The 25,044-nt window shown below is 29.3% G+C and overlaps 1 protein-coding gene across 1 annotated transcript in view; it reads left to right on the top strand.

The window, feature by feature from the left end:
• Positions 1 to 25,044, top strand: part of LOC107992884 (uncharacterized) — a 108,344-nt gene that overhangs the window by 11,602 nt on the left and 71,698 nt on the right. Inside the window, exon 2 of the mRNA XM_017048997.3 lies at positions 269 to 810. Coding sequence (XP_016904486.1) covers positions 420 to 810 — 391 coding nt within the window. The 5' untranslated portion in view covers positions 269 to 419. The remainder of the gene's footprint in view (positions 1 to 268; positions 811 to 25,044) is intronic.

The following is a 25,044-nucleotide window of genomic DNA, read 5'->3' as shown; positions in this document are numbered from 1 at the left end:
CGAGAGCCATCATCTACTAAATATTTCTCCAAAAAAGAAAAAAAAATATCAAGTCAAATTGCAACAATAAAGAAGATCCCAACAATCACAATGATTAAAAGTTCACACTTCAATTGCCCCTTAATTAAAATCTCTCCTTTCTCTCATCGAACAAAACAACTCTAACCCAAATCATCGAATTTCAACAATCGCATCGAAATTTCAAGAAAACACTTCCTAGGAAAGCCATTGTCGACATTAGATTAACGAAAAACAAAAATCTCTCCAGAAGGATCACTCCAATGCATGGTCCAATGGACTAACCCACCCAAAACCGATCCAAGACGTCGACGCGGCCGCATTCACGCAGATGCCCTCCATTTCACCAGAGAGGACCCAATAAAGACAAGCTATACCCAGATCAGCTGTCTTGTTGAGCGATGATCGACTCGTCGACGACGACGATCGATCGCGCGGATCCTCACGAGGCCGTGGTCGACAGCTGTTACCAGGATCTTTTGCTGTTGGCGAACGACAGCAGCGCGCTCTGCAACGGATCAGGATTGGACGTACTGAACGACACCGTCGATCTAGAGATCGACTCGGTGAACGGGACGCGGTTGGACGTTGACGGATTGAACAATTGGTGGGCGATGCTCGCCTTGGTCCTGGTGTTGGGCACAGCAGCCGGGAATATTTTGGTGTGCTTGGCCATTGCCAGAGAGAGGAGATTGCAAAACGTCACCAATTACTTCCTGATGAGCTTGGCAATTACGGATTTGCTCGTCGCCGTGCTTGTAATGCCTCTTGGAATACTCACTTTGGTCAGAGGTAAGTGTTGCGTGAGGAGAGTTCGAAGAATAATAATATCGGGTATGGAGCAATTAATGTTATTACGAAACACATTTTTATATTATGTTTTGCGCGAAGAAGAAGAATAATAATATCGAGTATGTTTGGAGCAATTAATGTTAGGAGACACACAGATTTTTATATTATGTTTTGCGCGATTTTATACGATGACACGAATACAGAATTTGCTTATAAGCATTTAAATAATATAAAATTATAATTCAACGAAAGAAATTTTTTAAATTTAGAGTCTTCAATGTATCATTAGTAAGATTCTAAATGATATTCTTTTAGAAGTCTATCTATTATATCCTGTAATTTAGTTTAATGCTAAATTAAACCTATTAAAATTAGGAAAAATTTGAATCTGTATAACTTCGAAGATATTGATTTTTGATTAATGAATGAACGATCATTGGAAGCGCGGAACCTTCCTCTTTAAAGCGCATTTTTATTTATTTCGATACGATTTCTGGTTTCCAAGATATCGTCGTAAAGAAAAGGATAATTTTTAATCGCTTATTATCTCCGTCTTTATTGTTTACTCGGATTTTCGCTCGCGCCTTGTTTCACTGACCTATTCCAAACTCCAGACGAGTGCCGAGACATGATTCTTGGAAGAGCGTAGCACGCATTTCCAAGAAAAAATACATATCAATGGGTTCATTCATAATTTTTGCATTGCCTTAAGTATTATGGAATCTTTCAATCTTTGATATCTTGAAAACCGATTAAGATATTGCAATAAAACAAAAAGGATCTTCAATAGCATAATTTCTTTTGTTTTCTGAGTGGTTTTTAATGAAAGAATTTTTAAATTCTTCTCTCATTTTTTACATGGAAATTTGGAATTTCTTTTGTAACTTTGGATTTGAATGCAATGATTTGTTATAATGTAAAGTATATAAGAATGTAATTTTATCTTTTATATATTAATTAAATATCCATATATGTTTAATTACGTAAAAATTTGCAGCTTCAAAAATTTAGTTTCAAGAAAAAATAGTATGATCAGGAAACATTTTTTTATATTTGATATAATGTCGTTTATTTATAAGAATAAATTTATACAATTTACGATTTTTGACACATTTTCATAGTGGGAAATGTTAAGAAGAACTGACAGTTGTTCGTATTTACTCGATATCTCCAGATATTCGATCTTCTTCCGGAATTCTGTCGCGAAGCAAGCAAACCTTGGAATTCCTGTAGCTGTCAAATAGTTTTAACATTCTATATTATGGCTATCGTATCTGTGACATTTTTAATAATATAAATTTATTTTATATAATATTAGATTTTTATTCTAATGTTTATTATTATCTATATTCCATTAAAATACTAACCGAATATCATAATTTATATATCATCTTCATTTAAAGATGAATATACAAAATACATCTTAAATAAATTATGAAATTCTTGAACGAATAAATAATATATCCAAGAAATATATCCAATATAAACTTATATAAATTTAAAAAATAAAGAAGCAATTTTTAAAATACTTTTTTTTAGATAAAAAAAATTAATATCAAATCGTGTATCTCTCAAAAGCATTAAATTTCGTGTTTGAAATGAAAACAAATTCGTTATTTCTGATGCCATCAACAAATTTAATTTGCATATATTTATTTAAATAAAATCGATAATTAATACGAATATTTTTAAAATATCTCGCTTTCGAACTAAAGTGCATTGATATCTTTTTAATAATTAAAAAATTAATTAGCTAGATAGATCTCGTCTAGATAAAATTTATCGAGAATTGAAATATATAATACACGAACACTTTTTGAAATTCTTGGTAAAATTATTGTCCTCGTACGTTCTCTAAATATTCTATTCAGGTTTCTACTTTATTGCAGCTATTTTCATCGATACTTGAAAATATCTCAATAATATTTCAAAATCTTAAGAATATACGTGTATCACCGATGAATATCAAAGTATTAATATACATTATCTTCTCCAAAAAGATAGATAAGCTTGAAGTATATCGAATATACGTGATTGTTTCAAATCTTAGAAAAGTATGACATAAATCTACATTTAGGTAAAAAAATTAGTTTTAAAAATTATACCATATTAATTTAAAACGAAAATTTCATTTTCCACTGTTTTCCACTGTAAAAAAAGAAAAAAAATAGGATCTAATTAATAATAAATAATCCGAAAAAAGTTTCTCGATGCAAAAGATTAAACATTCTGCATAATTATCGGCAAAGTTATCTTTCATTAAACGATTCCAATACTTCTTCTTCCAATAATGGCGAAATTTTCAGCACGATAGTCGCATTGGAATCCAAGTTTCCTTCGTAACCGAGATTACACGGAGATTAGGGGCCCGACGAAGATTCAGCAATGCACACGAGTCTATCTATATGCTCGCGTTCCGGTGGCCACGTCACCCATTTCCGCTCTCCCATTTCTCAAACGAGAATCGATGGTGTTCCTTTTGTTTAAATATTGCCTACCATCGCGATCGAATTGTTTCGTTTCTCATTTTTACCAATCCGTCGGATGAATTCCATTGAAGTTGGGAAAGAGAAAAAAAGAAAGAGAGAAAGAAAGAGAGAGAGAGACAGAAAGTTCATTTTTGAAGAGATCGACTTGGAGAATCAGTTCTTTCGTTTGTGTGTGATTTTTCTTTCTTTCTTTCTTTCTTTCTTTTTTTTCTCTGCAAGTAAATTGAAAGTGGAGACACAGGAACGATTGAATTGAAAAAAATGTCAGTGTCGAAAATAATTTTAATTAACGAAAGAATGTTCAGCCAAATGTTTGTTTTAAACATTTTTTAACATATTATCTTGCGAATCGACTTGCAATCGCTTCGAAAAAAAATTAATGATATGATTTGAAGCATTATTTCTAACTATTTTTTCTTTTTATCAACATTCGATTCATTTTTTTTATTTTTTAGATAAAAACTTGAGGAAAAGCTCATATAATTTTTATATGTCTATCTTGAAATATCTATTACAAAGGAAATTCTGTAACAAGAAAGATGTGGTTTATAAATGAGATCTAGACTCTAGTGGCACAAGTCCAAGACCATCTATTTCGAGGTTTTGGATCTAGACGATCTTCACAACTTTGCTCCCTTTGGATTACTTTTCCTCGTTTATAGCGAAGTTACACGAACGTGGATTTTTCAATAGAATCAAACATAAACCGTTCAAGTTTTCAGTTTACCTTTCGAGACTTATATTTAGGCTCTTATGTAGATATCGCATAAAGATGCGAGAAACGATCTTCTCGATCCTCCAATAACACGGATATATCGTAATCCTTTTAGAACTTGGTACAAAGCTAAACATATATTAACGTTGAAAGGGAATAAATAAAAATGTTTGCCTCATTTCATTCTTTGAATTGGCTCCTTTCGATATTCCCCTTTGAAAATGTATCAATATAACATTTTTAATATCAATGGTCCATTGATGCCTGGTCAATCATAATTTACAAAATTCAATATGCAAATCGTAAATATATATTTTTTTTATCCGTGTACGATTTATTCAAAGATAATAAAACCTTTTACAATTTGTTCGACAAAATCTAAATTTAACGTGGGTTAAAAGTAATGATTAAACTATAAACTTAAATTTGAAATTATTTACGTGAAAAAAAACTAAATTATCCTTGTATGGTTTATCCTTTTCAGCGAATTTGCTCGTTTTTCCTTTTAAAAATAGATGATCCCAGCCTTTTAAACGGTATTTTCCGCAACGTCGCGAGAAATCGTGATGGTAATTGCGCTTTTCTCGCAATCCTGCCGACTAATCCATTATGCATAAGAAAGCTTGCTCGACGACAAGCGATCTTTTGCTCTTCCACCTGTCACGCGATCATCTGTGAACTAATTATCTGCAAACAATTCGAAAATTGACGTTTATAATCGATATTTGATGACTCTCATTTAATTTAAATCCAAATTTCTCGAACTGGCAAAATGATTTGTATTTTCGCAAAACAATTTCAAAAACAATATTTCTAACAGTTCGAATTTATATAACTTTCGAAGAAATATATCTCATTCGTTTTAAATTCGAATTTGTCAAAATTCCAAAATTTTTCCATTCGTTCATTTCTCGATTCATCCAAGGACAAATTTAAACGACGAACCAACTCGAAATATTCACGATATTTTTCAAATTATATCAAGTATATCAACAACTTGGACTTTTTCAATTCTTTACGAGTAATTTCCAAAGTATTTTCGATTACAATGTTCCTCTTCGAAATTGCAAATTGCGATCACGAATCGGTTCGAACGGATATCGTAATTGGCAACTCACTCGATTAAAGAGGAATAAGAAAATGATGTTACGCCTTCGACGCAGGAAACGAGAAGGAGACGAATGGTGTATTCATTTCGAGGCCTCGAAATTCCTATACACTATAGGGAGAATAATACCGGTGAAAATGTAAGTGGCCAATTTGTATCATTCTCGCTCCTTTTTTTCACCCATTTTCCAGTTCGTTTCAACCTGAATGTTTTAACAATGTGATACAATTGGTTGCAAAAGTATTTGGCCATGTATGATATTTGATGTTTCGCGTAAAATAATACACTGTCGAACCACGAAAATATTGGAAGATCATAATTTTATTCGTTCTCTTTTGCTCAAAATTCTAAATTAGTAAACATTATATTTTTGTCGTCTGCATTTTCAATTTGCAAAAATATTTGGATATTTATCTAAGTCTTTTTTTTTTAAGTTATTGCAGATAATGACTTTTTCATTACTTCAAATGCAGGATTTTATTTATAATTTTTTTTTCTCTTTCTATATATAATCTCTTTCTTCTAGTATTGAATTTTTAAAGTGTGTTTTAAAGTATTGAGGAGGAGAGTAACGTCTCGAAGCATTGTTTCGCTTTTCGAACAAATTTTTCATATTCCGTGAACGCCTGTTCTATCGTTTTTGAGAAACTAAAGATGAAGGCTGAGCTCGTAAAAGTGTGGTGAAAAGGGGTCTGACAAGGAAAAGAGCGGACGTGTGTGCATGAGGTGGAAAAGAAAAAAGTAGAAAAAGCGTAAAAGTAACAACGATAAGGGATGAATGGGGGGAAAAAAAGAAGAAACGTGTAACGAAAGGGACAAGTTGAAATGAGGAAAAATTGTCTGCAACTTATGGCAATATTACGGATCGTCATCTTCGCTTTATCGTGTATACTTTTATCGTGTACGTAGGTGGATAGTATCAGTCATATTTTTTTGTGCCATGTTCGAATTTTTATGGAGAATTCAATATTCGAAGTGGAAAGTGTATTGTTTGTAATGTTGCTCGAAATTTATGTATCTGTTTTATGAAAGTGTAGAAGAATTTTCAATTTTTTACGTGAAAATTGCTATGAATTTTATTTAGAAAAGAAAAATAAATATTTTATTAAATAATTGCTCACTGCTTTATTAAGAAATTAAAATATTTGTCTCTCGTTATTAGAAAAATCATATATTAGAATTAGATTTTAGAGATGAATTTTCTTTTATCCTACTTTATTTTTTGATATACACAATTTTTTGCTTATTCTAATACTTCTTTCAAGATTCAATCCAGTGCATTATTTATATTTCGTTATTATTTAAATATCATGTAATGGAATTCTTCCTTCTTATTTCTTTCTAACTCTTTCTTCTTTTTTTTTTAATAAAAACAGGTATAACTAATAATTACGACGTACCATTAACAGAAAGAGCGATTAATCTTACCGTTAAAACTTTTAAACAAATTTTTCACAAGGATAAAAACTAAAATGAAACAAATTTTTTAAACTTGGAACAAGCAACGCGAAGAATTCAGTAATAGTTTAACGAGGGAATCGATGATTTGCGGATAATAATGCGTTTAGATGTCAGCGCATCGAAGCGGGGTCTTTACAGAATTTCGATCCAGACCAATGAGAATTCTCCCCACTGACACGCTTCGATAGCGACCTCCCTGTCCAAGTAGGCAATCAACCCTGGATGCCCATGGGGTGGATCAACGCTTTCGAATAACAATTTAGCTGGAAATCTTTTGACGAAATCCATGCATTGTGATTTATGTTTATGTCAAAATTTATGTCAGAAACAATCGATCTATACATGATTTCCGTTTAGAAATTTAATTGCAATCATAATTTCGATCAGAAAGAAATTTTAATTGAATTTTAATTTTTTCTCCAAGATGGATTCAACGGAACATGAAACATTGATCTGAAATCTAAAGTCTCAGAAGAATCGAATAGCAATTTTATTCGTGGACAAATAATATGAGAAAGAAAAAAGATGAAGAAATATGGTTTAAATCCAATCATTGCCTCGATTTCTAATAACGAGATACAAAATGACAAAGTGAGAAAGAATCGAAGAAGCAACTATTATCGATCCAATCGATCAAGAAAGAACCATAATTTCCCACACTTTTGCACTCCGGTTGTTCAATCTCGTTAAAATTGGATTGGATTGAAGATTGCTCGAATGCAAAAATGCGGCCGCGTTGAATGATGCAACGATGATAAATATTTCGCAGACAATGCGCGGTGCAGAGGCATGAGGAAACCAGCCTTTGTCCGCGTTTCGTGGAATTCTCGCGCGCGTGCCTTTCGAGTGGGCGTGGAAAATTTAATAAACCGGGAAAGATCCACATCTCTGCAATATTTAACAATCGGTGCATCCTTCAACTTTGTATTTCGAGTACCTCCTTTTCTCTTTCTCTTTCTCTCTCCTTCTCATATCCTCGTGCAATTTCTCTCCTTCATTTTCCTCCGAATTTTTACTTTTATGAGAAGATGAAAAGTTTTATAAGGGGGAGGAAGTCGTGAGTCGATTAAAGTTGCATCTATTACAGTTGTACCTTTTTTTTTTTAAGAATTTGAACGAATATCAAATTGTAGAAACGTGTTGTTCAAGATAAAATTACTTAATCAGTGGTTACATCATTTGTAACTTTGTTAGATATTGATGATGATAATATTTTTATATTTTTGCAATATTGGTTTACTTTGGAAAAAAAATAAGAATACTTTACTTCTTCCTTTTTTTAAATAAAAAATAAACAATTCTTTTTCTTATAGCATTCTAAACAAATGATTTACATTGCAAATGATATGCTCATTGATATGTCATTAATAAGCAATCTAATATGCATTTGCTAACATATCGGATATAGGAGTGCATATTAAATTAATTATTAAAAATATTATCCATGCCTCTCGTGATTAGCTTTCATTTTCGAATTTTACATAAAAATATTTCCATTTGGATTAGATTTTAAATTAAATTCGAAACAAATTCAAGTTAGATTTGACTTCAATTTTTCTTAATAAATCTCTCAACTGATTGACTAAAACAAATAAGATTCGCGCGTTACTTGATAAAATACATATTTTTCTTAAATTTCCTTCCAATAATATTCACAACGAGTTGAACGCTGAATACGAATCAATAAATATCTCGGATTCAAAACATCCAGCCACGCAATTAATTTTCCATTTGTCCCTGATTCTATCCACCCCCTCGTTATTCCACGATCGAATCGTATGGTTAAACAACGCGTTACGCTTTTAACACGTGATTCATAATTTAATCGACTGCCCACGCTGGGTGGGCGTTTTCCATTCACTGTTTCTATACACGGAATACTTCATATCGTTCAATGTTTTAGCTGGCAGGGACGCGTGAGTATTTTCGTTTCCAACTTTGTTGTGATACGATTGTGAAGAAAGGCTATGAATAGAATAATACGAATTCATCCTTTGCCGAAGAATTCCATCTCTGCCTCGAGAATGATTCGAGTCAAAAGCGTTAAATTTTCTAAGGAATACAAAAGATCTTGATTCCCTGAGACGAGGATTCTCGAGGATCTAAATCTTTCTTTTTGAAGAAATTTAATTCTTTCTTTCTTCCTTTTTTTAACAGCTGGAATAGCTGGATAAAATCTTGGAGATGAGTAAGAGTAAACATATAATCGAGATTGTATCATTTATTATATAGTTTCTAACGATCAAGGAACGAATAAAATTTAAAAAGGACGAAGAAAAAAAGTATTTCTTTATTCTCCGATATACGCGCATAAAAAAAAGTTGAAATAAGTTTTCTCTACAATTTCTAATTACTATATTATAAAATAAAGAAATAAAAAGAGGAATCAGAAATTTCATTTTAAAGAAATTAACTTTTGCACGTTTAATTTAAAAGACAAGAGGCAAGTTTTTTCATTAAAAATACTCATATAACTTTAATTTTTTTCATTTCATCTTCACGTATTTCATCTACAGCTATAATTACTACGAAGGATAAAATCACAAAAAGATTCTTTCATGTTTCATTATTAATTAAAAGGATCGAGAATAGAGAATGTTTCGTAATTACATTGATCTCAATTTTTCTTAATTTTAATATCTCTTTAATCGAATTTTAAAATAAATGTTTAATTGGCGATAGAAGTAAGAAATGACTTATTTTATTTTCAAAGTTGAATCATTTCTTAAACTTGTTGTCGAATATCCTCATATAAAATATATATTGAAGCACTAGAATGTTATGAAAAATATTCACTTGCATTCATTCGTTTAATGTACGCTTAATTAGTATTTTGAAACCACCCCTATAAGTATCAATTCAAATATGCACGATAAATCTGATGCGTTCATTGTGACATTACATACCGGCCCACGACGAATCAATTTTCAATGGTGCGTTACAGGAGGATGTTGAATACGCAATAATTCGTAATATAATACGAGAACTCTAAACAAATTTAATCGGGCTGTAAATCGGTCTTGTGACGGTGTTGGACGATTACACCGTGTATCAAATTAATGAAATTCATCTGATTGCGTGGCTACCGATAAATAATTATGAGCGTACGTGCTAGATTTGGAAGGGTATTTGGTAATTATTTATGACACGATGAAAATTATATTATTGTTACGAGGGGATAATTATTTTAAAAATTCGATACTTTTACATTAATCTCGCAAATATATTCAAAGAGTGTGATTTAATTATCGTATTATCAATAAAATTTGTGCGAGAAGATAAATTTTAAATTCTAAAATAAAATCTCTCGCCATCGATTTGAGATTTTTTATTGAAATATATTGTAAGAAGCATTATTTTTCTTGAAAAATATTAAAATCGAATGTGTAATATTTAATTAAAATAAAATAAGCTTGATATAATTTTTTTGACGATATTAATTCTCAGTCGTGTTGGGTCCATGGATCATCATCACAATATTTTGTGTACAGTTAAATAGGAGTAAATAGATATGTGCATTTTCTCAAGAAAAATATCATTTATTTTTCACATAAAGTAGATAAAAGTACATAAAATATTGTCTGGTGAAAACATATCTACATATTAATGCGATAAAAATAGATTTTGACCTAAAATTAAACTTTAGAAATCATTGGAATTCCCGGTGAATTTCAAACTTGACAAGAAGTCGAGTGAAAGTGTTGGGTCACGATATATCTGACACACATTCTGTGTATCCCAGTTGTTCGTCGTGAGGACGACAGGAAACACAAGGGTGCACGGTTAATTGTAAATCGAACGATGGCATGCAATCCACGTACAATATACCGAATACATTAGCAGCGATTTTGATATTGGTCCGATACCATCCTATATCGACCTGCTGTTAATTTATGCTATAATCGATTGGAATGGTGCAAATCTGGAAAAGGATAACCATATTTCAAAGTGAATAAATTAAACAGAAAAGTGTAAAAGAAAGATTCAAAATTTCTTTTCCTTCTATAAAAATGACAGGAATAAAATATCGACCTCTACATCGTTACTCCAATATTTTTAATATAACAAATTTTAATCTAATAAATACTTTAATATACTTCGAAACAAAATATTATTGGAAAATCATCTATCGAATTTCTAATTCTTAATGCATTAAATCGCATAATTAGACAACATTCTCTCGAGGATTAAGAGAGTTCATCTGGAAAAAGTGAACGACAATCGACTAAGCTATTCAGACACGCAATTTCAATATAACGTCGATTCCGATTCGTTAATCGGATTCGTAAGTTGGAATTGCTACGTTAAGCCAGCAATTTGCCGTGGTCGAACGTTGATGATTAAGCTAATTAGCCCTTGGAATCACATTCTAAAATTTGTGAATCGATGGGGAATCGTTATATATTGTATCGAGGATTAATAATAGTAATCTTTGAATAAATTTTGGATAAATTGGTGCTCGAAGAGATAGAGAAAAATCTATTATCCTATTTCTTCTGAAAGATATTAAAAAAAATTTTTTTATTAGATAAATATTATCATAAGAATCAAATAATTATTCTTTTATTACATATTAATATTTTAAATATGGATTGTTTAAAATGACTATTTGTAGAAAAATATGACATATCGAATATTTAGAAAGTAATAAATAATTAAAGGGATAGATAAATAAAGAAATATATTAGATATTAAAAGTATTAATAGTTAATAGACACGTGGCGCTAGTATCGCATCATTTTGTTTTGTAATAACATTTGTGAGATATCATAATTGAAGTAATGTAGAATTTTTAAAACTATTTATTATAAATTTTATTATATTCCATAAAAAAAATAAAAATATCGATTCTAAATATTTTCATCTCTTTAGAATTTTGATTGATTCTTACATTGAGTTTGAGGATTAAAATGAAATAGTACTTCTTGATCCAACATCTTTTGATTAAATTTTAAGGCAAGGTATTAATGCTAATAATCTATGTATTATTCAAGACTAATCGTTGCATAATCGTATAATCTATTTCTTATTTAACCAGTCATCCTATATTAAGTAAATAAAAAAGAACTGTGTTCCAGTTTAATTCCAGATTTATAACCTTAGAAGAAAATTATTCACCCCATTTAATAGTAATACAGTAGATATTAAGCACAGTAGATATAATTTATTTCTAAATTGTTATAAAACAAAAAGATATTAAAAGATCTGTTAGAAACTTCTAATCTCCTTTATTTGAATCATGTTCATCGTGTATAAAATTTGTTTGTTTTAAAATTTTTTTTTTTCGATTCATTCACAAATTATTATTATTCTCTATCGAGATATAAAAGTAATAGAAGTATCCTCATTAAAAGTTTGACAGTGAATATGTTGGTGGATAACATCATTTTCATGAATATTAAAAATAAACGTAATATTGTTGTTGTAGTAGAAAATTTGCATGCTACTTTTGTGGACAATCATTTGACCTGCTACGTATTCATTACAAGTTATTTTACGTGCCACAGCATTTTCTAGATTAAAGATATTTCACAAAAAAAAAAAAAAGATTAATTAATTTCAACGAAAGAAATAAAATTTTATATAAAAGAAATTGATGATATATCATGGTTCATTGAATTAATATTCATATTTGTGTGATTAAACAAATTGATAAATTCGTTATCATTTTGATCCGATCTGATTATTATTATCATCATATTTTCGAATTTATGCAGCTAAAACGTATTTAAATATTCAACTGATATGTAGAAAGTAATATTATTTAAAATATATGTCACATTATGTAGAATATATGCACAGCATGCATACGTGTTACACGCAAATTTGCGAAGCAATAGTAATTTTATCATGTATATTTATTTATCATAATTTGCATTACAATATATATTTCATTGATTTTTTGATAAATTGTTATTATATTTGAAAAAAAACAAATATTTCTTATCGATTACTCACTCATAACTATAATAAATTTTATTCAAAATATTTCAAATATATATTTAAATTATTTTATTTTATAAATTCAGAAGATTTTTAATATCTTGATATTATTTTTGATTATTTTTTATTTATATTTCTAGTTTTTTATTATAAAAATTATATATACATATATGCATACATACATACATATATATATAAACTCTATGAGTTTAAACAATCCAATTATTCTTAATATAACAATACAATAAAGATACTAGAAAAAACTATTATTGAGAACTAATATTGAGAAAGAAAATATTTAATATATTTATTCATCTAAAATACGCATTTGCACAGAAATCCACAAATCTAACGATCATATACGAAAATTGAAAATAGATAATGATCGAGGTCAATCTGTTAAGACTTCTCCTCCTTCTCCTCTTCACGAAAGTTAATTAATCACCAGGCAAGGTATCCTTAAGCGACGATAATCGCGCGTTAATTACCAGGCGGTTCTTGCGGACGATCTATTGGCTGCACACTGCATTCCAAACTGGCAGATGCCTCTGTATCAACCATATCGCGTGAATATAGGACAGCTAAACAGCAGACGTCTCGTGGACGTTGATAATTGCGGTCAATTTTGCGGTATACGAGGGTTGGAAAGGTTAATGGTAAACCGATTGATTGCATTTATGCTTCAAATGGCGAGAAATTTTATTTTTTATTGAAAAAAAATAAATGATTTTTCGTGTTTGTGAATTATTTTTCTTTTATTTATGAAAATAAAAATCATCATTCTTCGAAGTTAAATTTATATAGCATACAATTTATAAGAAGTAGATTTTGAACAAAAATAAAAATCGTAAAAAATAATGAATAATGAACGAATATTTGTAATTACGCTTTTCAAAATAAGAAATTAAAATTTCTGTTTGGAGAATTTTATAAATTCGTATTGAATTTTCTAGTTGCACAGATTGATTCCAAACAATCTGGATGCAAATGCAACAAAGTGATAAACGTGCCCTATAAATTCAGCCTCGAAAATCCACCAAACTCGAGTTTCCACTTTAAACTGGTTGCAACGTATCGAGAACATTCTGCAATCCATAAATCACGTCGAGAACTTAAAAATACCCATAACACCTGGACAAACTTTTCCAGGTAAAGAGGCAGCAACCTCTCTTCTCACATTAATTTCCATAAAAAGTCTCAACAACCTCCTCGTCGCATGCATATTAATATTTTCTTGATCCAAAATTTATGATTTATCTCGAGTTTCAATCGAATTCACGTCCAACTCGACACGTGAAGGAAAGAAGAAGAATAAAAAAGCGAAACGAGGCGAAAAGCGAAGAAGAAGTGAAAAATTAATTCTTCCTTTAACGTTTATCTAACAATCCACCTCTCCTCGGATTAAATTCCTATCATTTACATTTCAAAGTTGTGCGTAAATGCAGCAGGCACATTCATAGTTGTATCTTGCATAAATATGAATACATTTGAGGTCTTGGTTTCTTCTTACGTGGCTCGTCTGGGGAACTGAACCGGCACCGAGGATGAATTGTTGTGTTTTTGTCAAGAATTTTTATTCTTCTTGCGTTTCCTCTGATCCAAAACTTTTTCTTGGATATCAGAAAAAATATTTATCCAGATATCCAGTATCGTGAAAAAATATAATGTCTATGTTAAATATACTAATATTATCTGTTATCTAATAAATATTGATATATTTGTAAAAAATTTGGAAGATCAATTTTGGAAGAGACCAAAACACAAAAGTTGATATACAAAAATTTGGACTTATTAAGAGTTGGAAAAATTAATATTATAATTTTTATTTATATAAAAGCATATTATGATCGAGTTCTAGTTTTAAACAATATTTATTATTGATTTTTAATAATAGATTAATAAATTGAAATTGTAATATTACATTTGGAATGAGACAATATATTAAAAATAAATAAATAAATAAATAAAAAAACGTTTGATATTAACTTTTAATAATTGTCAGAATGAAATTACTGAATTATACCAGAATTCAACCAATCTAAAATTCATTCGAAATAACAGCATTACAATATGCGAACAAAGTGAAAAGGAAAACCTCTCCTTTACATCCGTTAAACTGCACACGAAAGCTTTGCACGAGCCGAGGAGGAAAGATATCGTTGGTCGTATCAATTAATTCAAACGAATTCCACGCCACCTTTGAAGAGAAAATATTTGCTCGAAAGCCTGTTTTCTTTGAGAGTCTCGTTCTGTTTCTATCGAATCGTTTCGAGAAAGGAAACGAATCGGCGAAGAAAGTATCCAGGTTTTTCGAACGTTGAGAAATGATCGAATGGCAAATCACGCTCGAGAGAGCCGATAAAAGACGACTTTGGAAATTTGATTTCATCCTAGAAAACGATTCGTGCGATTGGAAGGATTGCCGCTTACTGAGGTTCTTTCGTTGAGAAATTGTTCACTACGAGAGTAAATTTGGAACGGATGATATATGGGAAATAATGACATAAGATTTTTGGTAATTTTAAATAATTGTACGTGGTTTGAATGGATTGTTCGATCGATCGATTAAATTATATATTTCACGGAAAAATTGATCTCCAAAATAAATAAGAATTCGATAATTATTTATTCTGAAAATTATCACACTATAGAACGTAATTTATTATATTTAATATTACGTATTATTATTATTATTAAATAGTTACAGATTTAAAAGAATAGTTAAAGATTTAATAGCTATTGGTTTACGAGGCAATCATATAAAGTTGACAAGATTTCGTATGACATGTATTATGGTCTTGGTACAGATCTTACAATTGTAAAATAAAGTCTGTAAAACATCGTGTTAAATTCCAAAATGAACTTGGAATAAATATCATAGTATCTATGCAATGAATTTTGTAGTTAACCCTTTAATAGATTTCACAGTGAATCTCATAGTAAATTTCATGTAACTCCTTTAACAAGTCTTGCAACGAACTTTGTACTACCTATCACAATTGAGTTTGTAACAAATCATACAAAGGCTCGTACAGTGTTATTATATTTCTTAATGTAATACAGTATAATTCTAAAGATATCAAATTTATTAAAAGACCTATATATTTACATTATTTTATTAAGAAAAATAACGATAAAAATAAATCGACCAACTAATAGATTGAATTATTGAAACAAAAAACAAAATCTATATCATCTATTCACTATTAATAATAAAAAATAATTTTAATGAAAATTTCTAAAAATCCTTTTTATCATCTTATACAATTGAATTAACAAAAACAAAATTTTAATATAATTCACCATCGATCCAAAATCTCGAATAAAATATTCCATTCGATAAATGTCATCGTACCATTGAACAATGGAGGAATTCAAGCTCATCGATACGTGATAGGTAAAATCGTTCTCTTCCAATTTTCTACGTTACAACGAGAGTTACAATTGGCGCGAAATATATATGACAAATTGAATATACCCGTGAAAACAGCAGTTCACCAGTTTTCCCCCCTCTATATCCATCGACAGATCTCGGGTCGGGGTGCATTTTCACCCCGAGCGAATCAATCGAGTCGATTGCCTCTGATTCGTGCACGATTCTGCTTTATGCGTTATATATTTGCGTGGAATGCAACTCGACGAGACGTTTTTCTGTCGTTGGAGAATCGACAAATCGAATACACGAGGTTGTTTCGTCTTTCTAGCGAACGATCTCACAGCCAAAGGATGATATCCATTCCTCGATGGCTTGTTATTTCGAATATTCGATATCGTCTCTCTTATTCGAACGAGTTCATGCTTTGATGTCGATTTGAAAATTTCGTAAATTTAATTAATTCTTTGAAATTTTTTACGAATTTTTAAACTTCGATATAATGGTTATTCCTTTTAATATTAATAAAAATACAATTAGTGTGATTTAACAATTTAAAAGAAAGGATAGCTTTATATATTCTTGCTTTTCGAACTAAAGAGTTTCAGAATGGATATAAATGAAAGAATCAAACGAATGATTTTAAGAAATTTTATGTGAAATGTGTAGAATAAATGTAAATATTGTGAAACTTGTAATTTTTTTTAGTGAAATTTTATAATTTAAAACAAAATTGAACATTTAATTGATTTTAAAAATGATTGTTGGCGCATTATTGATATAAATTATAAGAATGATTAATCAGAAGATATTATGTACATCGATATTTAGGTAAAATTTTCGTGGTTATGAAGAGATTGAGAATTATTCTGTATAACCATCTGATTCAAAATTTAAATTCAAATTCAAATTTGGAATTTGGTTGAGTAACATTAATTTCTGACCGAGATAGCATATAATCAGATTATTCGTGTATTATGCATGATGTATTTGTGACTGATTAATGTAAATGAAATCGTAAAATAAAATGAGATAAATTGTAACGTGACTTTAGACATGGATATTTGAACACAATCTTCGTTTACCTTTAAAAAATTCTAACGAATCAAGATCAAAAATTTCAAAAACATAGTCCTTCGAATTTCTATAAAAAAAAAAAAAAATAAATTATACTTTTTCTCAAAGTATTCTTCAAAACGTTAATTAAATACTCTTCCAAAAATTTGCATATCTTACATATTACATTATTCAAAAATAAAAATTGAAAAGAATCAACTATACAACGATCTACAATTATCTCAAACATTGTTCGATCTAAAGTTCAATCTTCCATATTTCACGGTGCTAATTCACGCGAACCAAAATGCCTCGAAGCTATCTACGAAATGAACCGAACAATTGCACTGTAAAAAATTGAATTATGTTCTCGCACAATGCATTATATATATACAATATATATATATATATATATATATTCGATTCTCAAGCTGAAAGAATTCCATTAGTGTGGAATTTAATCGTGAGATAATTTACTCGAAGCGATGAATAAAATAAACGTGTACGGTCGCTGCAAATTTTCCACGTGAATTTCCCACTCGGACAAGAGTTCACTCTGCGATCGAAATGCAAATGTACTTATCGTTAAATATAGAGACGTTCTAAGAAAGGTAATGAGATTCGACCATTCTCGATATCTTTCTCTCTGTGTCTTTCTATCCGGCTATTTCACTCCGGCTACAAAGATTAACGATATAAATCACTTATGGGCTATAGTGCTTACTTTTCATGATATAAGAACGGAGGTAATTACCACCCGACTGGTTTTCACCTCCGTCTTTTTCTCTTTGAGCTGCTTTTGTGACCGGTAATTGTGAAAAATTACTCATCGGTCGGCCGCTTCCTCGAGGGCCCAATTATTTCACGAGTTTTTCATCTGTGTTCCCCGTTTCTCCAGATTTACGTTGAGCGTGTTTTAAAAGAGATGAAAATGTTGCAAAAGTGCAATGTAGAATTATCGATAAATGAAAAAAAAAATATATTGCCATTCGAATGAAAATCGAATACAAATATTAATAGTGATCAAAAATTCAAGTATGTGTGAAGTTTTTATTTTTTCCAATTGATTTTTTTCTCTCTCCTACACGATAAATATTTCAAAACAGTCTTTATATTCGTTATATATATATTATACGATTATTCTACGCAAAAAATAAATAAATAAATAAATAAAACATTTAATTTCATCTACGAACAAACAAAATTTCCTTTGCGTCCATAAACGAACACGGGGCAACGAATATCCAAGATTCGATACAAACCGGAAACCATGCCGCGATTCGCTCATAAATCCGGTCCGTCCGTCAATACACGTCCGGTGTGAAAAAGCATGGCAGTTTGTCCTGATGACGCGCGAAACACGCTTCGTTAGTCCCGAATGCGTACAGATCGTACACCCTCGCACGGTTACGTCGATATTGTTCGTGGTTCATGAGTTGGCATAGTTTCATTCGACCACCGTGACTATTCCCCATCGATCACGCATTCGACTGCTCCTGGGTCCATTTTCCATTCCTATATTCGATATTCCTGTATTAATTAGAAATGGAAGATCAACTTCAATATAAGTATTTAAAAATCTAAATCAATTTTCAACGATCAAGTTTCGTTTTTTTTTTTCAAATTAAGTTTGAAAAGATTTATAAAAATTTATAAGGGGATAATTGTAAGGAGTCGGAAAATTTCGAATTCCTCGCGAGCGTCGTTGCAAAGTAAATTAAAGTTGTAATTAGAATTGTCAAATTAAATTTTCAGAGTCTGACGTCACACTATTCTGGGAGTAGAAGAGGAGGAAAAGTAACTAGGAAGAAGAGTAATCCGACTAGTCGTGCCGCCTAGTGGACATCTATTGAAATATTTTTTCGCGCCATATTCGAATTACTCGTGAAATATTCGAAATTTGCTATAATAGAGCTTATCATATTCCATCTTTATGATACCGCAGGGAGGATCGAACGACTTTAGACTGGAAGATATCTATTTGTGTCGTGTGATACAGTATGATACATATATGAATATGTAATGAATGGATATCTTAAGCGTCATTTTTCGTGAGTCCTTTGGGGAGTTGCGACCCCACGTACCCGAGCAAATCAAAGGATGATCAAATTTTAGATTGTTTTTCATGAATTGTTTATTTGCTTATCCAGTCTAAGATATTCTGGTTGGTCATAAAATAATTTTCAGTGTTCCATAAATGTCGTACGATTAAATAAAAGTTTTATGAGCGAAATGACAGATATGGTCTCGTTTAAGAGTTTATAAAACGTAACATCACGATGCATTGGTGCTATAAATGTTTCATTTTCTCACTTTTCACAATCCGTGAAGATGTTCTAAAACGTTCTGCAACATTAATCTGGAAACGGAGAGTAGTTTCGTAATTTCGATATAAAAATTAAAAATATTTTATTCTGTTTCTAATCTTACTTAACCTAATTTTTTTAATAGAATTTTTTGTTAAATAAAATGTGTTAGAAGATAGAATGAAATATTTATGAAAGAAGGTTTTTGTTAAGTTAATATTTTTGTCTCTTTTTCATGACAAACGAATTATATATTTCTTTATTCAATGAAAAAATAATCGTTCATATTAATCTTCGAATAATTATTTCTATAATCGTGTTAACAAAGAAATTTCATTCCTTTTTCATGTATGATGATAAGCTTGAATCTGATCTTTGTATATCGATCGTGCATTGCTTCAAATCACAATCTCATGCATTTTAACGACTAGATTATAGTAAGTAACTTTGACAAAGTCTATTATTGTTATTTGTAATTTTCGTGTTATACACGAAATATTTTGTTCCAAAATCAAGCAAAAACTTCAATATGATACCTACATTCTTGATTACAAATAACAAAATACATATTTTTTTATTTGGAATAAATGTACATTTATAATAGTTTTTTTTAATTTAAAATTCAGAGTAACATTTTGTTATAGTTGTTAAAAAAAATCTTTAAAAATATTTTGGATAAAGTGTAATGTCTTAAAAATATAATCTAATAATTTTCTTTAATTTAAAATTTAAAATTCAATTCTATTAAGTCGTAAAATATGATTATCGTTGAAAGACAGTTTTCAATTTTCGTTTACTGACATTTTCCAGACTACGCAGTCCAAACTTAATTTTATGTAAATCAATATCAATGCATCGTTGCAAAATAGCGTAATCAAATTTAGAATCCTACAAAATTCGAAAATCACAAATTATAGTGTACAACAAAATGTTTTTGAAAATAACTTCAATAAATAAAATTTAGCATTTGTACAACTGTGACAATAGATTCAAAAATAACATATCACATCATAAAAATCACACATATATATATAGTTTAACATATACTATAGTTTAACATATAACATATATCTGTAATATAACTTTTATAAATGTTATTCAATAATTTGCTCAATTTTTAAAATATTTTTTTCCATCGTTTTAATTTCTCTATTATATTTTTTTTTCTTCAATTTTTTCAAATAACTTTTCAATAACTTTTATAAATGTTATTCAATAATTCGCTCAATTTTTAAAATATTTTTTTCCATCGTTTTAATTTCTCTATTATATTTTTTTTCTCAATTTTTTCAATTTTTCGTAATTGTCTCCTCTTTTCGATTTAACTTTTTTATAGATCTTTATTCGTGGACTATATATTTCGTGTTTATATGCAAGTATCGAAAAATTCCATTTTTACTTGTTTTGTGCGATTTTTAGAAATGTGGAACAAAGTGCACTTTGAATCAATTCGGTCATTTATATGTGGCAATCGTTGTTATCGAAATTGAGATTGCATTAAATAATTTATTTTTTCAACATAACAAATACTTTTGATCGTGAGGATATGAACGAAACATTTGAATAAAATATCTACTCTTGCAATATTATTTACAATTATTATTGTCATCGATTATTCGAAGCTTGATTATTCAAATGATCGATCATTCGAACGTAGGATGAATATATCAGCATATATATTTGAAAATCAATTAATTATTTAATACCTAATTCCTTCATCACTAATTATTCGAAGTTTTTCCAGATATTCTTCATCATTAACAGGTTAACAAGTGATCTTGATCGATATTATTTGAAAATACTTGACATGATAAAATCCATAAGGTTGTTCTTGAGATGGTAATATCTAAAATACAAACAGGAAATACGGTGTATCGGGTGGAATTCGCCGATTTGAAAACATTTCGACCTTCTTGAATCCACTAGAACTTGATTTGAATCGATTACACAGCAATTTGGCCGAACACTCACCGATCCCCCTAAACTACATTTAATCCTCTCTGATTCGCTTCGAATCCGGAAACAGATTCCTCGACTCGCAACAACCCTTCCCCGATTTATCTTGACTCAATTGAATTAATCCATTTTGGACACTGGTCGAGCAGATCTAACAGTAGATCGTCCGTGATTTATGTTCAGATTCATTTTTTTCATTTCTTCGTTTCAATTCTTTCACGAATTTTAAGAAAAACAATAGAAGAGCAATGATAGGTTTGTTTCATCCGTTTTTTCTTTTTTTCATAATCAGTTTGATGAGTTAATTAATTATTCGATAAAATTGTATGAAAATTATAAATAATGTATTAACTCAATTTTTGAAGATATAAAATTTTTATTATTACTTTTCTATGCTTTCTAATATTTTATTAAAATTGAATTAAATAAAAATTATGTTGAAAGAAAATCAAATTATTCTCTATAGAATGTTTCGAAATAAAATAAAAATTGAAGAAGAGAGAAAATATCTATAGAGAAAATATCATTTATTTTCATTAAATTAATTGAATAAAAATGAGAGTAATGTTTAAATTCTATTCCATAATTTTATTTTATATTATATCATAATTCATTTTTATGCAAATTTATTCTGTTCATATTGCTCCATTCTCTAGAAGATTAAACAAAAATAAAATATACAATTTTTCAAAATTGTATATTTGACGAGACAAATTTGATAGATATTTATTCAGACACAAACATGATTATAAATGTATCGATATTTTTATGATACAATTATATTTCTAATAATCTGCATATAATATACAGATAAATGTATATTATAAGTTATTTTAGTTCCAGTCGATAATTATTTAAAAAAAAACATTTCTTGTCTGGATGAAATTCACCAACTTCTCGCTAAGCTCACCGATAAAAAAATAAACTTGGAATCACTCGGAAACGCTTCTGCTCCGATAGAAACGATTATTAATGACCCGGCCAAGACAATAACGCGTCACCGACCGTTCTAAACTGACACTTTCACCGATAATAATGATTAATCCTGCCAAGTAGCTTGGAACTTCTTCGAGGACCTCGCCACCTCGACTCTCCCTCGATAATAGCTGATTTTTATCGAGGTTCGAGCCATTGGCTCCACGATTTAACCGGTGAACGATGGAAAGTTTCGATCGTAATGGGTTGTCTCTGTGGCAGTTAATTATTCGAGATAAAAGATATCGATGGTGATTATTCTTCTTTCTCAAGATATTTAATACTTTCTTTCGTTTGAGAAACTTGCACTTTGAAAGGAACGAAAGTGAAACTTTTAAGAATCTCGAGATTCTTTCTTCTTCCCCCTTTTTGTTATTGACAAATGGTTTGAATTTTAAGAGCAATAAAAATGAATTTTTATATTGCTTTGATGTGAAGGATGTTTGTCATTTTTGGAATTGCAGAAGATGAAATGAAATGAAATTAAATAATAAGAATGAGATTTTTAAGATTCTTAAGTTTTATTTTTCTTTTTGGCAAAAATTTCAATTTTTGGCTTTTTTTTTGTACATAGAATTCCGCTTTATTGTATTTTGTATAATAGATGGCGTTAAATTCGTATTTACTGTGCTAGAGCCAATTTTTGAAGAATTTTTAAATTCAATTTAAATTGACACAATAAAAATTCGTAATAGAAAATTCTATTTTATACTTTTTTTTATCGATCATCAATTATTTATAATTGATTAATTAAATTTTTTTCAAATGTAAAATTACTCTATTTTAGGTCTATATTAGGTTGGCTATTTATTTATTGCGGGATATTTTATACGTGTTAGAACTGGAACACCTATTTATAAGTAATAATCTAATAACATGCAAGAATAATAGGAGTTAATTATTTAAAATAAATATTTAATTTTTGAATTTCATTTTGGCTCATTCCTTTTTAATAGTAAATATTACAAAAACAATTATACATATAAAAATTCATAGAATGAAATTAAATAAATTTAAATAAATCTTTTGAAATAAATTTAAAAAAATATTATTTTTTATTTTCAAAATTATATTTTTATTAAAATACCATAATACTATATTAGATTATGATATTACTTGTTTCCGTTGATAAGATATTTTAAAAAATATTCATAAATTTCTAATCATTTTTAAAAATATCATAAAAATTCAAGAAAAACGTTGTTTAAATCTTGTCATATGAACTAGTTAAATTTCGAAACGGAGCAAATTTGTAGCAAGGCAGAAAGGTAGCTCATCACCAATGCGGTCATCTCGCTATTGGCCGATTAATGTATCGAGCCATCACCGAACGTCGGACATTGCGTACTGCTTACCACTGTCTCACTAATATGTTCCACTTACTCTATATGACGGATCATTAATAGCATCAAGAACATTCACAACTACTCGATCAATCTGCTACATTATTGATTTATTGCTTTGTTTAGTTCTGTTTGCAATATTACGTGGTTCTACTACTAAAACTGGTTGTTACTACTAAAACTAGATTGACGATATATTATCTATTTATACATATCATTTTAATCTATCATTTTAATCTACATATTATTTTAATATTATTCAATAAAAATGAATGAAATTTATCGTTCGGAAATCAATTTTTTTTTTACAATTTTAATATCATCTCTGGTATTAATATTCGTTATTTTGAATTCGTGGCGTGAAATTGTTATATCTCGAAATATGAAGTTTTATGATGAAACGGGTGAAATATTAAATTCGTTTTTCCTTTCTCGTAACATTTATTTTGATTAACACGGAACGATGATGAACAGTAAAGGAAAAATGTGAAGAAAAGCAGTAAAATGCGAATAAGTATTAAATGGCTCGTACAATAAGTGGAAATTAACATCGAAGATCGTAAAAAATATATATTTGGAGAGATAAGAATTATATCATCGAGTCTTGCTGAAATTTATAATAAACCATTATAAAAAAATAAATAAAATTATAATTAAAAAAATATTTGTTTATCTGCAAATTAACGTTAAAACTGCTCAAATTGAGGAGTTTCATTTTTCATTACACTATTACTATTTGTATATATTTAAATATATATCATAAAACTCAATTTCAATATTAAACAATTTATAAAATACTTTTTATCTTCTCTAAATTTATTATGTTTATCAAGTAATTTTTCAATTTAAATTTATCCCATTCTAACAAACAATTTAAAAATGTTTAAGACAAATTGGAGGAATATCTTGGATGGTTCATCAACGCGATAACATTCCCCTTGGGTGTAATGCGTATTGTTAACCGAGAATGCTATGCGCTATCATTTGCACTCTGTCTGACTAATGTGCCACAGTTATCACTGCGGGCTCTATTCGACCGTCTTGGGTCTGAGTAATGCTACCGTCTTACTACTGGCCGACCAATGTTATTCGTGTTCCCTAGTACCGATTACTAAGGTTAACCATTTCGAGTTTTATACATAAATTAAATGTTAATTACTTTGCGAAAGAAGCAAATAATTATTGAGATTAACGATTTATAATTTTTTTTGTTAATTTCTTACAATTTTGATAGAAAAAGGATAAATTATGTTAGATTAAAAATTGAATAATTATGACTTGTAAGAAAATTAAAAATTTTACGAAATAGTATGCAAAAGAAATATTTATTAGATGTTTTCAAGTTTCTACGGTTTTTTGGTTAGAAAATAGCCTATATCTGATTTGAGAGAGCAATTGTAAGAATAAGAACTCGAAATATATCAAATGGTAGAGGATTTGTATGAACATGTCTTGTGTTTTTAAATGTATCTCTTATATGAATTTTGTTTAATTTGTCACAAGAGAATA

This window comes from Apis cerana, linkage group LG10, assembly GCF_029169275.1.
Source record: "Apis cerana isolate GH-2021 linkage group LG10, AcerK_1.0, whole genome shotgun sequence".
NCBI classification, from domain to species: Eukaryota; Metazoa; Arthropoda; class Insecta; order Hymenoptera; family Apidae; genus Apis; species Apis cerana.
Note: the sequence above shows the minus strand (reverse complement) of the source record. Positions and strands in the feature narration are given on the sequence as shown.